This window comes from Cavia porcellus, unplaced genomic scaffold (assembly GCF_034190915.1).
Source record: "Cavia porcellus strain 051 isolate PalLab524CR breed Dunkin Hartley unplaced genomic scaffold, mCavPor4.1 scaffold_14, whole genome shotgun sequence".
In the NCBI taxonomy this organism is placed as follows: domain Eukaryota; kingdom Metazoa; phylum Chordata; class Mammalia; order Rodentia; family Caviidae; genus Cavia; species Cavia porcellus.
In genome coordinates this window covers 75990106-76003379 of record NW_026947497.1, presented here as the reverse complement: position 1 = coordinate 76003379, position 13274 = coordinate 75990106, and the positions used below count along the sequence as shown (strand labels likewise).

The following is a 13274-nucleotide window of genomic DNA, read 5'->3' as shown; positions in this document are numbered from 1 at the left end:
AAGCTTCTGAAATTCATCTGTATTGTCCTTTTCAATTCTAATTCTTGTGGTACTCTTGATTCCTCTTTCTTTTTACCTAAAGACATTTTTTTCCTCTCTAGTTTTAGTATATAGCAGCAGTTGTATAATTTTTTTATATATAATTTCTATGCATCTAGGGTAGAGATATCTAAATATACATATCCTGTCAACATGAGTAGAAGTCTTTTTTATAGGTTAAAAAAAAGATCTGCAGCTACAGTATTCTTTTTTATCATCTTTATTTTCTCTTACATGGGTTTACTAAATCCATTCATCTCTAGTGGTTTTAAAACTACGAATCAACTGCATTCTAGGCTATTACTTTCTGCTTTCATTTTAAATAATTTTTTTATTTTCTTTATAAAAAAAGTTTTAAAATGTTTAGTTCATTTCTGCTCTTTTCTGCCTTCAGAAACATCCATTAAAATTAATGAATTTTCCCCAGCACATGAGTTTGGTCATATCCTACAATTAACTGCACTAGGCTTTATTTTTGTTTGCTTATTTATTTGGTACTAGGAATTGAGCTCACAACTTTGCACATGCCAGGCAGGTGCTTATGCCACTGAGCTGTATTACTGGCCTGTTTTTTGGTATTTCTAGATAGTTTGCAAGTTTCTCTGGAAAACATTTCCAGGTAAGTGTACTTATAAGGCTCTTTAATTAACATGAAAATTTTGGTATTGAGGTCTCATGATTTCTGCTTTAAGTTTTATTTTTTTTCCTTTTTCTTTTTTGGTACTGGGAATCAAACTCAGGATCTTGTGCTTCCCAGGCAGACACTGTGCCACTGAGCTAAATCCTCAACTCTGCTTTAAGTTTTAAAGTACACAGATTTTTTATCAAGTCTACAAAGTCAGTAAATATTCTTGCTAATTAATGCCACGTCACGATATAGTTTTCAAAGTAGCACCAAGTGATTTTAAAAGGTAAAAAGTGAACAAGCTATAGGGACCCCTAGTAACTTTATTTCTCGGTCTTCACTAACTTAATCTGATATTTTCAAGTGTAAAAACAATTCAGTAGCATTAAACACGTTCATAGTAGGCATAGGAGAATTTACCAAGAGTAAATTCTCAAAAAAATTCAGTTTTTGGGTGTGGTGAACACATTTATTATCTACTCTTTTAGCAAACTTCAAGTATACGTTATTATTAACTGTAGTTTGCCATAAGTACAACAGATCTCCTGAACTTATTCCTCTGGTCTTAACTGAAATTTTATTTTATTTATTTGTTTCTAAGACAGGGTCTCCCTCTGTAGTTCAGACTGGCCTCAAACTTGTGATTCTATTGCCTACTGCAAAGATTACAGATGTGTGCTATCACGTCTAGCTATTGTCTTTCTGTGCTTGGTTTACTTCATATAGCACAACGTTCTCCAGGTTCATCTCTTTTATGGTAAATGACAGGATCTCCTCCTTTTAATTGCTAAATAGTATTACACTGTAAATATATACTGTGTTTTCTCCAACACTCATCTGCTGACAGACATTTAGGTTGTTCCCATACCTTGGCTATTATGAATAATGCTACAATGAATGCAAGAGTTCATATTTTTCTTCGACACAGTGACTTTATTACATTTGGACATATACCCAGAAGTGGACTGCTGGTGCACATGGTAGTTCTCGTTTTACTTTCTGGGAATTCTCCATACCTTTTTGCCATGATAGCCATGCTAGGTTACAATCCTGCCAACAGTGTACAGAGAAAGGTTCTCTTTTTCCCATATTCTCTGTGAACACTAACTCTTGTATTCTGATAATAGCCACCAAAATGGGTGTGAAGTATTATCTCACTGTGGTTTTAATTTGTTCCCTGATGATCAATGTTGCTGAATAACATTTTAAATTACCTGGTACCAGGAATCAAACTCAGGGCCCTGTGCTTGCCAGGCAGGTGTTGTGCCACTGAGCTATATCCCTGGCCCATGTCTTTTTTGTAATGTCTTTTTTTGAGAAATGTCTTTTGTCCATTTTAAAATTAGGATATTTGCCTGTTTGTTATTGAGTTTCTTATGTAGTTTGCTTATTTCCCCTTATCTGAGTTATGGCTTGCACATACTTGTCTCTATGCCTTGATAATTATTTCTTTTATTGAACAAAGGCTTCATGAAATGTTGTTTGCATATTTTTGCTTTCTGGGAATCAAATGTGAAATATCTTCTCACTTCAGCAGTAACAAAAATTTCCCCATGTTTTCTTCTAAGAATTTTATAGTTTCAGTTCTTAACATTTAAATCCTTAATCCAGTTTGAGATGATTTCTGCATATGGGGTAAGGCAGAGTCCAATTTTATTCTTTTGACATATGTATGGTTAATTTTTCAAGCATTGTTTATTAAAGAGACTGTCCTTTCCCTGTTGTGTGATCTTGACATCTTTGTTGAAGATCAGCTGACTACATACATGGAATTCTGGGTTCTATTTGGTTCCACTGGTCTCTGTGTTTGTTTTTGTGCAAGCAAGATGCTGTTTTGCTTACTGTAATTCTGTAGAAGATTTCAGATAAGGTAGTTCAAGGCTGATTTGGCTATTTGGGGTCTTTTGTGACTCCATATTAATTTCAGAAGTGAATGTTCTATTTCTGAGGAAAAACATTAAAATTTTAATAAGCATTAAAATGAATTTGTAGAATACTTAGGAAGTATAGTTTAGCAATATTTAATTTTCAAGTAAATGAATATAGTATCTTTTCCTTTATTTTGTATATTCAGTTTTTTTTTCATGACTGTTTTATGGTTTCCTCATGCCAAAAATTGGTAACCTCGAAGAAATGGATAAATTCCTAGAAACATAAACCTACCAAATCTAAATCATACCTAAAAATTATCAATAGACCAAACAATAAGAATGAGAAATTTAAAAAACAAAAACTCTCATCAAAGAAAACCCCAAGGGGGCTGGGGATTTAGCTCAGCGGCATAAGCACCTGCCTTGCAAACAGGTGATCATGAGTTTGATCCCCGGTACCGATAAAAGAGAAAAACAAAACAAACAAAAAGAAAACCCCAAGGTATAATGGTCTAATGACTAAATTCTACCAAACAGTTAAAAGAACAAATACTAATTTTCTCAAACTTTTTCAAAAAATTGAAGTGGAAATTCCAAACTTTAATGTATTAATTATCTACTGTTTAGGTTCAGTTCAGTAATATTTTTCTAACTATAAAGTAACATATTAACATTCAAAATTTTTATCTATCAATATTCATATGACTTATGGCTCATATTAATGCATAATCTCAAGCAATCAAAAACTTCAAAGCCTATAGCACCACAAAGTAAAATATTAAACATAAATATGTACTGGGGCATAGAAAATATTCTCCCTAATGAAAAATTAATGTAACTTGGTTGATTTAAAAATACTATAGTTGTCACAATTACCATATTTGGGGAAAAAGTGATGCTCTCAGTATAAAAACCCTACTGAACTCCAATTAAATGAATGTCCTAACCTTCAACTTTAAGACAAGGGAGAAAAATGTAGATTACAGTGGTACTTCAGTTTAAAGCAATTATGAATGCTTTTGTTTATAAATAACTTTCCACAAACAGAAGTGTTTGGCAAAATTTTTTTTTTGCTTGCAAACTCTGCATCAGGTGACAAACATGATCACAGCCATCTTTTGTACACAAACACAAATGTGGTCATCTTTTCTAAAATTGTAGCACAAATTAAGTTCACGAACTAAGCAAGGTACCACTGCACATTTTTTCAACAATTAACTTCATTTTCTTCTTGGTTATGGAAACAGTTAACTTTAAAATTTAGTCCTCAATCTTGTCTTCCTTTAACATTTTTACTACTTAAGAATCATATAGGGATGAATGGAGAAAAAATTAAACTCAGTATCAATGAAATGACGTCAATTACTACTTAAAACTGAGTACAATAGATTTAGTGGAGAAAAACTGACAGCTTTCTCATTCAGGATCAAGAACAAACAAGAATGTTCACTCTTACCACATTTACTAAATACACAGTAATGAAGTGTATTTCACTTCAAACCAGGGCAATCAGGTAAGGGAAAAAAATTTAAGCAGAGAAGATGAAAATGTCTGTAGCTGAGGATTAGGCAATGTTTTCAAAAACCAAGTGACACTAAAAGTGACAAAAGAAAAATATATAAATTTGACTTTGGCGTTTCAAAAGGTATTACAGAAAAAATTAAGAAAATACAATAGCCATAACAGGAAGAAATTTTTGCAAATCATGTACCAATAAAGAACTTGTCTTCAAACTAAAGAACTCACACGAAGCATAAATATAGTAATAGACTACTCAATTAAATATGAGCAAAGGATCTAAATAGATATTTCTCCAACAGAATTTACGAACAGCCAATAAGCACATGGAAAGATGTTCAGCTTCAGCAGTTATTAGGGAACAGTAAAAGCCACACTGAGGTATTAATTCACAACTTTTAGGTGGCTGTAATGAAAAAGACTGCAACATCCTTGGTGAGGATTAACAAGATTGGTTAGGGTATGGAGAAACTGGAAATTTCACACATTCCCAGTGGTAACACAAAATGGTACAGCAAACTTTAAAAAACAGTGTCATGATTTATGTCTGTGTCCCCCCAGGCCTCATGAGTTTGAATTGTGCATTTGTTATTTTCATTGTTAGTGCTTGGATTGATGGTGTCAGTGCTCCGCCCACAAAGGGGTGGAGCCAGGATGGGATGTAATGGCAGGAAAAGGTGTGTCTTGCTCTTTGCCGGTTCCTGTTTGCTATTTGCAGCCACCTTGCCCCACCATGTCCGCCTGCCTGGGAGCCAACTGAGTGTGGACTGAAACCTTCAAAAAACTGTAAGAAATAAACCTTTTCTTTCCCAACTTGGGCTTCAGGTATTTTGTCTCAGCGACAAGCATAAAGTAACCAAGACAAACAGTTTGGCAGATCCCTGGAATATTAAGCATAGATACTATATAACCCAGCCATCCCATTCCATTCCAAGATAAATATATCCACAGGAAATGAAAACACGACCACACAAAATTTGTAATGCCCATCAACTAATGAGTAAGTACACACAACTAATGAGTAAGTACACACAACAGAATATTATCTGTCAATAAAATGGAATGATTTACTGATATATGCTAAAGCAATAACATATATAAAAGATGCACGACAGACAAATGACAGACAATAACAAAGTAGGTTAGTGATAAATGGGTGACAAAAATGTACTGCAATTACAAAGTAAATGGTGATAATACACTTTAAAAGAATAGATTTTGTGGTATGTGAATTTCTCAACATACATTTTTCATGTGAGAAAGCACAAAAATGTAGTAACATAAATGCAATTAAGACAAGTTAACATTTTAAAAATTATGTTAAAATAATAAAAGTTCATTAACACTGTTGATGACAGCTTGGAGTAAAAATAAAATATTTTTATGGGGCAATAAATGCATTTTGATAATTTAAACATACTTCCTAAGCACTTGTATATTACAAGTATACACTTGAACGTATTCTAATTAAGTACTTCTAAATACAAACAAAATATCTACAAGATTATCACTAGGGCACTGATTTTAAATAATAGTCTGCAAACAATATTTAGAAAGATTAGCATACATAATGTTCACAGAAGGGTATTTATAAAACTACTACCACTTCTGCCTTAGGTGAAGGGATAAAAGATTGGGAGCGGAGGTAGAAGAAAGATCCCACTAGAAATTCTTTTGTGTGTTCTAAATTTTATAATATGTACCTGTAGCTTTTTCAGTTAATTACTTAGCAACTTAATTTTGGGAAGTGTGATGACTGATGCCAGAAAAAAAAAAAAAAAAAAGTGTTCCAAGGCAGCAACTGGAATCAATCTACCTTTCTTCCTGTCCTTTTGTCATACGGCCTCTGAGTCCAGATCCTTTCTCACTATCTAGCTGTAAGTATGAATTATTTTCTGGAGTCCTTCTAATAAATCTCTAGTCAGAAGGGTGGCCTTGGAGAGCCCCCAATATACCTTGCTTAGTACTTGTTCAGTAAGTCACAGAGAGTACAAATCATATAATTTTTACTGTTTTTGCTTGGTACACTAATCTTGCATCCAATTTGTCGACAATTTTCCTGAAATGCCTGTGCATTTGTTTCCTTTATGAGATTATAATTTTGTTAGTTTTCATCCGACCCTTTCATCTATAAGGGTTTATAGACATTCAACAAAATATATTCAACAATAAAAATGAGAGGAAGAAATGTGGAGAAAATGCTAACAAAAGTACAAAGAAAATTCTGTTTGACTAAATATATTCTATTTTAGTGTGAAAGATAACAATTAAATGGAAAGAAGAATCTGGAAAAAGCATGGAACACCCTTTATAGTTTGGTGTTTTATTATTTCAGGTTTTTCTATAATCCTCAGATTATATGATGTATCTATACTCATATAAATACAAACAGAATATAAAGCCAAACAAAATGTTTTAAAGTATAGTCTCAAAATTAACAATAGTTTAAAACTAGAAAAAGGATTATCATAGTCTGTAAAATGATTTGATAAAAATGTGCCCCCCAACCTGCCCCGGCACAGACAGGCACTATTTCTACTTGAAAGCAGGGACACTATTTCTTTATCTTCAAATGTATTTTCTCCCTTGAGGTGAAAAATGTTAAGCATACTTACTCTTCTGGTTATTTATCTTTAAAACAAAGAGAACTTTTTAAAAAAGTAAATTTAATCAATTAAAAAATACAAAGTTATAATTAATTATTTTAACATGAACATACACATACACCTATTCACTAAAAATCTAATTACTCAATTAGACCTTTAAAATGGTTGATTAAATTTCTATGTACGTTATTACTGGCCAGAGGAAAGCCTTTACCGAAAGTTAACCATCATAATTTCAAAATTAAACCATTTCTATTTTAATGTTTTTATTTTGTGTACTGAAAAAGCAACTATAGGTATAGTACATAATGGAAGAACACTTTAAGTAAAATGCATTAGAGAAAATCATGATATGATCTTTGTATCAAAAAACAGAAAAGGAAAAGCAGAATTATTAAATGTAGAGAGAAAATGGAACTTACATAAGTTGGTGTTTCCAAACTATCTGTGTTGACCAGTACCGGAGGAGGATTTGCCTTTAGAGAAAGAATTACAAATGTGTTAGGTTAACATGAAAATCATAATATGTACATTAATGTTCGAATTGTATGAAAGTTTTGCTATTGCTTAAGCTGTAATTTTATATGGGCTTTCTATACGTTAAACCATACATATAGTTTCTAGCACCAAGTGAAAAAAAATAAATATAATCAGGTTTATTAGATTTGCTCTTAAAGAGTGAACTGCTAATTCTGTTAAAAGCTTAAGATTTACAAAGTAGCTTACCATGGCCTTCTCATAACATTCAAGAATATTTTAGTATTATAAAAAACAACTCTTCTGTACAAATCCAGGTTTTTAATTCCTAAGGATCCTATGACTATTTCAACCATTTTGTTCCCCAGAAAAAAATTATTTTTGGCTGAAACTATTGCTCTCCATTGTTATTCCAAACTACTCAGAGAATAATGGTTTGTAACAGCATGAAAAACAAGTGGAATAATGTACATGTAACTAAATTTGAAATGAAAAAAGTGGTTTTCTAATTAATTTAGAAGTGACTTATACGTGGAGATACTAAAAAAGAAAATTTAATTCATAATAAACGAGAAATCCTACAAAATGCATATAATTCCCTCTGGAACTATTTCCTCTGTATATTTAGATTACAAAAGTACTAACTATAGGAGGGGGAAGGAGAAGGATTGTTTGAGCTGAGGAAGTTGAGGACAGGTAGACAACAGAGTGAGACCCTGTCTCAAAATTCAAAAAGTACTACATCAGTCAACATTTTTAATAATAAGAACAATAGCTATTCAAACAAACTTTAGTAAACACACTTGTAAATGTAAGTCTTCTAAACTTACATATAAAAGCTGTATAAAAAACATTATAACTCAAAAAAAGTTTTCTTCAAAATGTGTTTTTAAAAAGCAGATACTGGGAATTCAAAATAATGTATTATTTTCAGCAGGTACTAGATCTGAATGATTATATATATGATAAAATGCTTAAAGGTAACACAACTTCATGGTTAAAAATTATACAGTATGCATTTGAGATAGAGTAGCAGGTTAGCAATGAATACTCTGTTAGATATAAGCATAACATTAACTATTTACTGTATGTTCAACTCTACCATTAAATATGTCTGTGATTCAGAGAAAATTCCACCTAATAAAAATTTTACTTGTAAAACTATTTAAGTGAAAATGATCTTAGATAGCTGTGGTATTACCATTATTTGAAATCATTCTCTTAATGTTCACTTAACTTAAAAATTTCATGGTAGAATGTCACTGTATTTTGCTTAAGCTGTTACACAGAAGAACAATAAAGAACAAGTCTAAAGTTATTAAAGAAGTAACACTTCAAATATTGTGAAAAGAAAGCCATTTGATCCCTTTGACTTATTTAAGCCAAACATAAGAGTGGAAAAAACTGTTTATCAAAGTGTAATTCATACTAAAATCACTACAATGCAGCTGCCTGTCACTATCAATTCATCTTCATTGCATACAAGTTGTCTTATGATTCTATCATCTAAAAAGTCTTGATAATATTAAATATATACAAATGATATAAAGTCTTATACCCAAAGTAAACCTGGCAGGTTTGGTAGTAGCAGATGCTATCAATCAACTAAAAGTGCACATGAATTGACTTGTAGTTGGGTGATAGGTAATATAGGGCTTATTGTATCCTTTTTTTTGGTACAGGGAATGGAACTCACAACCTCATGCTTGCCAGGCAGGCACAGTGCTGCTGAGCTATATTCCCAGTCCTCACTTTGTACATTATAGTATTTTGAATTTTTGTGTAACAAAAAGTGAAATTATACTACATTCAAAAAAAGTACCCATAAGAAGTTAATCACTAAAGCAAATTTTGAGATGTTATGAGTTAGGATTGCTATTAGGATATTAGCATTTAAACCTTAGAACTGATTTTATTGTTCCAATTTCAGTTCAGAAGAAAGACAGAACTAACTTGTCATTTTGAGTTGAACATTAGATAAACAATGTATGTACAATAGGGTTATTTGTGCCTATAGCTCAAAATTAAAATGAGTGACTGATCATACTTGAATTCCACCACAAGCAACTTGAAACTGGACAAAACTCATAAATTTCCATGTTAAAGATTAATCAAACCTAATGTTAAAATGATAGAAAACACCTAGCAATTTGAAAAAGACATATCATAAAGATGGTTCAAAATAAGTCTACAGAAATGAAGTTCAAGAGACAAAAGGATATAAATGACTCAAGTTTAGCCACCTAAAATATAAAAATATCCAAGAGTGATTGAGCTCATAGATGAGGAATTAAAATACCTATCTTGATATAAATTATACTCTACTATTGAGATATTCTAACTTTCCATACAATAAAATACAGAAATGGTATCTGATAAAGTAGTATTATTACCTCTCTAATTTGGTGAAGGTGGAAGAGGAATTTGAATAGGTATGGAAGGTCTGATATTTATAACTTAAAAGGACTCAGTATCTTAGCAGTAAACAACGCTATCTTTGCAGCAAAGTTAAAGAATAGGCTGCTTCAAAACGATGAAATATAGAAAAGTTGATTCTGGAAAATATGTGTTTTGGGGTAATGGAAGTAAAGGATAAGAAAATTGAAAACAGCTAATCTAGCCAGTTTAAGATCTTAAAGATCTTAAGTAGGACTGTGTGTGGGAGGGATTTAGCTCAGTGGCATAAACACCTGCCTGGCAAGTGCAAGGTCATGAGTTTGATCCCCAGTACCAAAAAAAAAAAAAGTAAGACAGTAGGTAGCCGAACAGGTAACATGTAATTATCAACTTTACCTACAAGAAAATTAAACAGCAAGAGTTGAGGAAAAGATACTAAAAGATAGCATAGTACAAGATATGAGATACAAAGAAAGCTACAAAGCATATAAGAAATAAACAACAGAATGAATAAAGTCCTTCCTTATTATTACATTAAATGTAAACGAACTGAACTCTTTGATGAAAAGACAAACATTGGCTAGCAGTGTGGATTTAAAAAACAATCCAATTAAATGCTATAAGAGATTCACCTCAGATTGAAAGATACAGGTATCCTGAAAATGAAGAAGCTGAGACAACAGATTGCCAGTTTGAGGCCAGTCTAGGCAACTTAGTGAGAAACTGCTTCAATATAAAAAAAACCATTAAAGATAATTTTTAAAGGCTCAGTTGAGAAACATGTAATAATTATAAACATGTGTACATGTAATAACAGCACATGAAAATAAGACGTAAACATTGGCTATACTGAAGGAACAGTGCTAAAATGGTATTTGGAGCCTTGAACACCCCACTCTCTATGACAGACAGAACAATCAAGTCAGAAGGGAAATAAGGAAATAGTGGAGATAACACAATAAACCAAGTAGATCCAGGTACATACACAGTATCTTCTCTAATAAGAGAGTATGCATTTTCCCCAAGTGCATGAGACAATTTCCAAGATAGATCACAGTCCACAAGATGAGCCTCAATAAATTAAAAATGACAAGTATCTTCACTTGTATGCAAAGCATCTTCACTGACAACAGGATGAAGTCAAGAGTCAATAACAAAAGGAAAGTAGGAAAATACACCAATTTGTGGAAATCAAACAATACATTCTTAAGCAACCAATGGACCAAGGAGAAAATCACAAGTGGAATTTATTGCTCCACACATTAAAATCAACAACATTAACATTTCACTTTAAGAACTACAAAAAAGGAGAACAAACTATACCCAAGTCTACCAGAAAGGAAAGCTTATTGCATAATGAAAAAATTCAATACAGAAAATAAAAACAAAAGCTGGTTGCTTATAAAGATCAACAAAATTGACAAGACTTTAGCTAGATGGAATTTAAAATGAGAAACAATTCAAATTACTAAAGTCAGAAATGAAAGCAAGGATGTTACTACAAATTCTAGAGATAAAGCAAATATTCTAAGGATACTAAGAACAAGCAGGACTATGCCAATCTCGATGAAATAGAAAACTTCTATAAATGTGAAATCTACCAAGACTAAAGCAATAAGAGAAAATATGAAAAGATCTTTAGTAGAGACTGAGTCAGTAACTTAAAACTGTCCTGACAAATAAGATCTGTGGATGGACTGAATTCTACCAAGCATTTAAAGAACTAACATCAATCCTTATCAAGCTTTCTTTTAAAATCAAAGAGTAGAAAATATTTTCATATTCACTTTATGAGGCAAGCATTACCTTGATTCCAAAGCCAGACAAAAACACTAGTAGAAACAACAAATCATTAGACAGCATATGTTATGAACACTGAAGCAAAAATCCTCAATAAAACACCAGCATACACAAACCAGCAGCATATCAAGTTTATATACTATGATCAAGTGAGACTGACTACTGGAATTCAAGATGGCTCAATACAGAAAAAATAGTCGGCATATTAACAGACTAAAGGGGAAAAACACATGATCATTTCAACTGATGAAAAAGCATTTGACAAAACACATTATCAGATGAAATACTCAACAAATTAAAACTAGAAGGAAACTATGTTAACATAAAGCCATATATTTTCATAGTAAAATCTAAGTCTGTGCACACAGCTCTTACACTGAGTATCTTACTTAGTGGTGAAAAACAAAGTTTTTCCTGTAAGATTATGAAAAAAGTTTAAGATAATTGTTTTCATTGCTTGTATTCAACATAACACTAGTGGAACACTGAAATTGAGGCCAGAGTTAATCAAGCAAGCAAAAGAAATACAAAATTCAAACTGCAACTGGAAAAGCAAAATGATCTGTGTTTATAGGTTAATGTATCTTATGTATAGAAGAGTCTACAGCACCCACTAAAGACTGTTAAAACTGATAAATTCAGCAAAATTGCACAGGATATAAAAATCAATACACAAAAACCAGTTGCATTTCTACTAATGATGAACAATCTCAAAAGGGAAACTAGCCATTCTGTTTGCAATAGCATCACAAAGAATACTTTGAAAGACTTATACAATGAAAATCGCAAAACATTTCACAAAGAAATTAGAAATAAATGGGAAGACACCAATGTTTATGGATTGGAAGACATAATTTTTAACTCAATGCTATCCAAAGTACAACCCAGTGACATTTTTAAAGCAACAGAAAAAAGACACATCCCAAAATTTAGATGGGATATCATGGGACTCTAGCCAAAACAATCCTGAAAAAAAATTAAAGTGGGGGGCTGGGGATTTAGCTCAGCGGCATAAGCATCTGCCTTGCAAGCAGGTAGTCGTGAGTTCGATCCCTGGTACCGATAAAAAGGAAAAAGACAAAAAAAAAAAAAAAAAAATTAAAGTGGAGGACTCAAGTTTCCTGATTTTCAAAACTTTCTACACATGTATAGTAATCAGGAATACAGTACACGCACAAAGACATGCTATGGACCAGTGGAAGAAAATCAAAAGCAGAAATAAACATATACAAACTTTATTTAAAATGTATCTACCACCTTCGTGGAAGGTTTCAAACTCTTAGAAGATAGGATAAAAGCTTTATTTTACTTTAATGTATCAGAAATTGAACTCAGGACCTTGCGCTTGTCAAATAGGTACTTTTGCCCCTGAGATATACCCCTGGCCCAGCATAAAAGCTTTGTAAGAATGCATGTGGCAATAACTTCTTTAGTATGACGTGAAAGCACAGGCAACAAAGTAAAAAACAGACAAATTGGACTTCACAAAAATTTAAAAATTTTTTTTGCGTCAAAGACTTTATCAATAGAAAAGGGATTCAACAGAATAGAAAAAAACCAACTGTCAGTTATCTCTGCTAAGAGGCTATGATAACTGGAATATACAAAAAACTCCTAAAAATCAACAACCAACCAAAAAAAATTTAAAAATGGACAAAGACATAGTATCTTTTCAAAAAAAGATACACATACACATATATATATTCAATAAAAAAGAAAATATGTTCCAAATTGCTAATCATAAGGGAAATGAAGTAAAAACAATTCTGATTTCACACCTATAAGGCTGGCTATCTTCCAGAAAGCAGAAAAAGTATAGCTGAGGATGTGGTGAAATCAGAATCTTTGCACCCTGGTGCTGGAAATATAAAATGGTAGAAGTACAATTGAAAATAGTACGGTGGTTCCCTAATAAAATTAAAAATAACCAAAAGTGGTTCA

General features: G+C 32.1%; 1 protein-coding gene across 19 annotated transcripts in view; it reads right to left on the bottom strand.

Moving 5' to 3' along the window:
• Positions 1-13274, bottom strand: part of Dlg1 (discs large MAGUK scaffold protein 1) — a 199246-nt gene that overhangs the window by 82324 nt on the left and 103648 nt on the right. For all 19 annotated transcript variants that reach the window (XM_063224295.1, XM_063224293.1, XM_063224291.1 and 16 more), the window contains one exon: positions 7082-7135. In XM_063224295.1, the coding sequence (XP_063080365.1) occupies positions 7082-7135 (54 nt within the window). The remainder of the gene's footprint in view (positions 1-7081; positions 7136-13274) is intronic.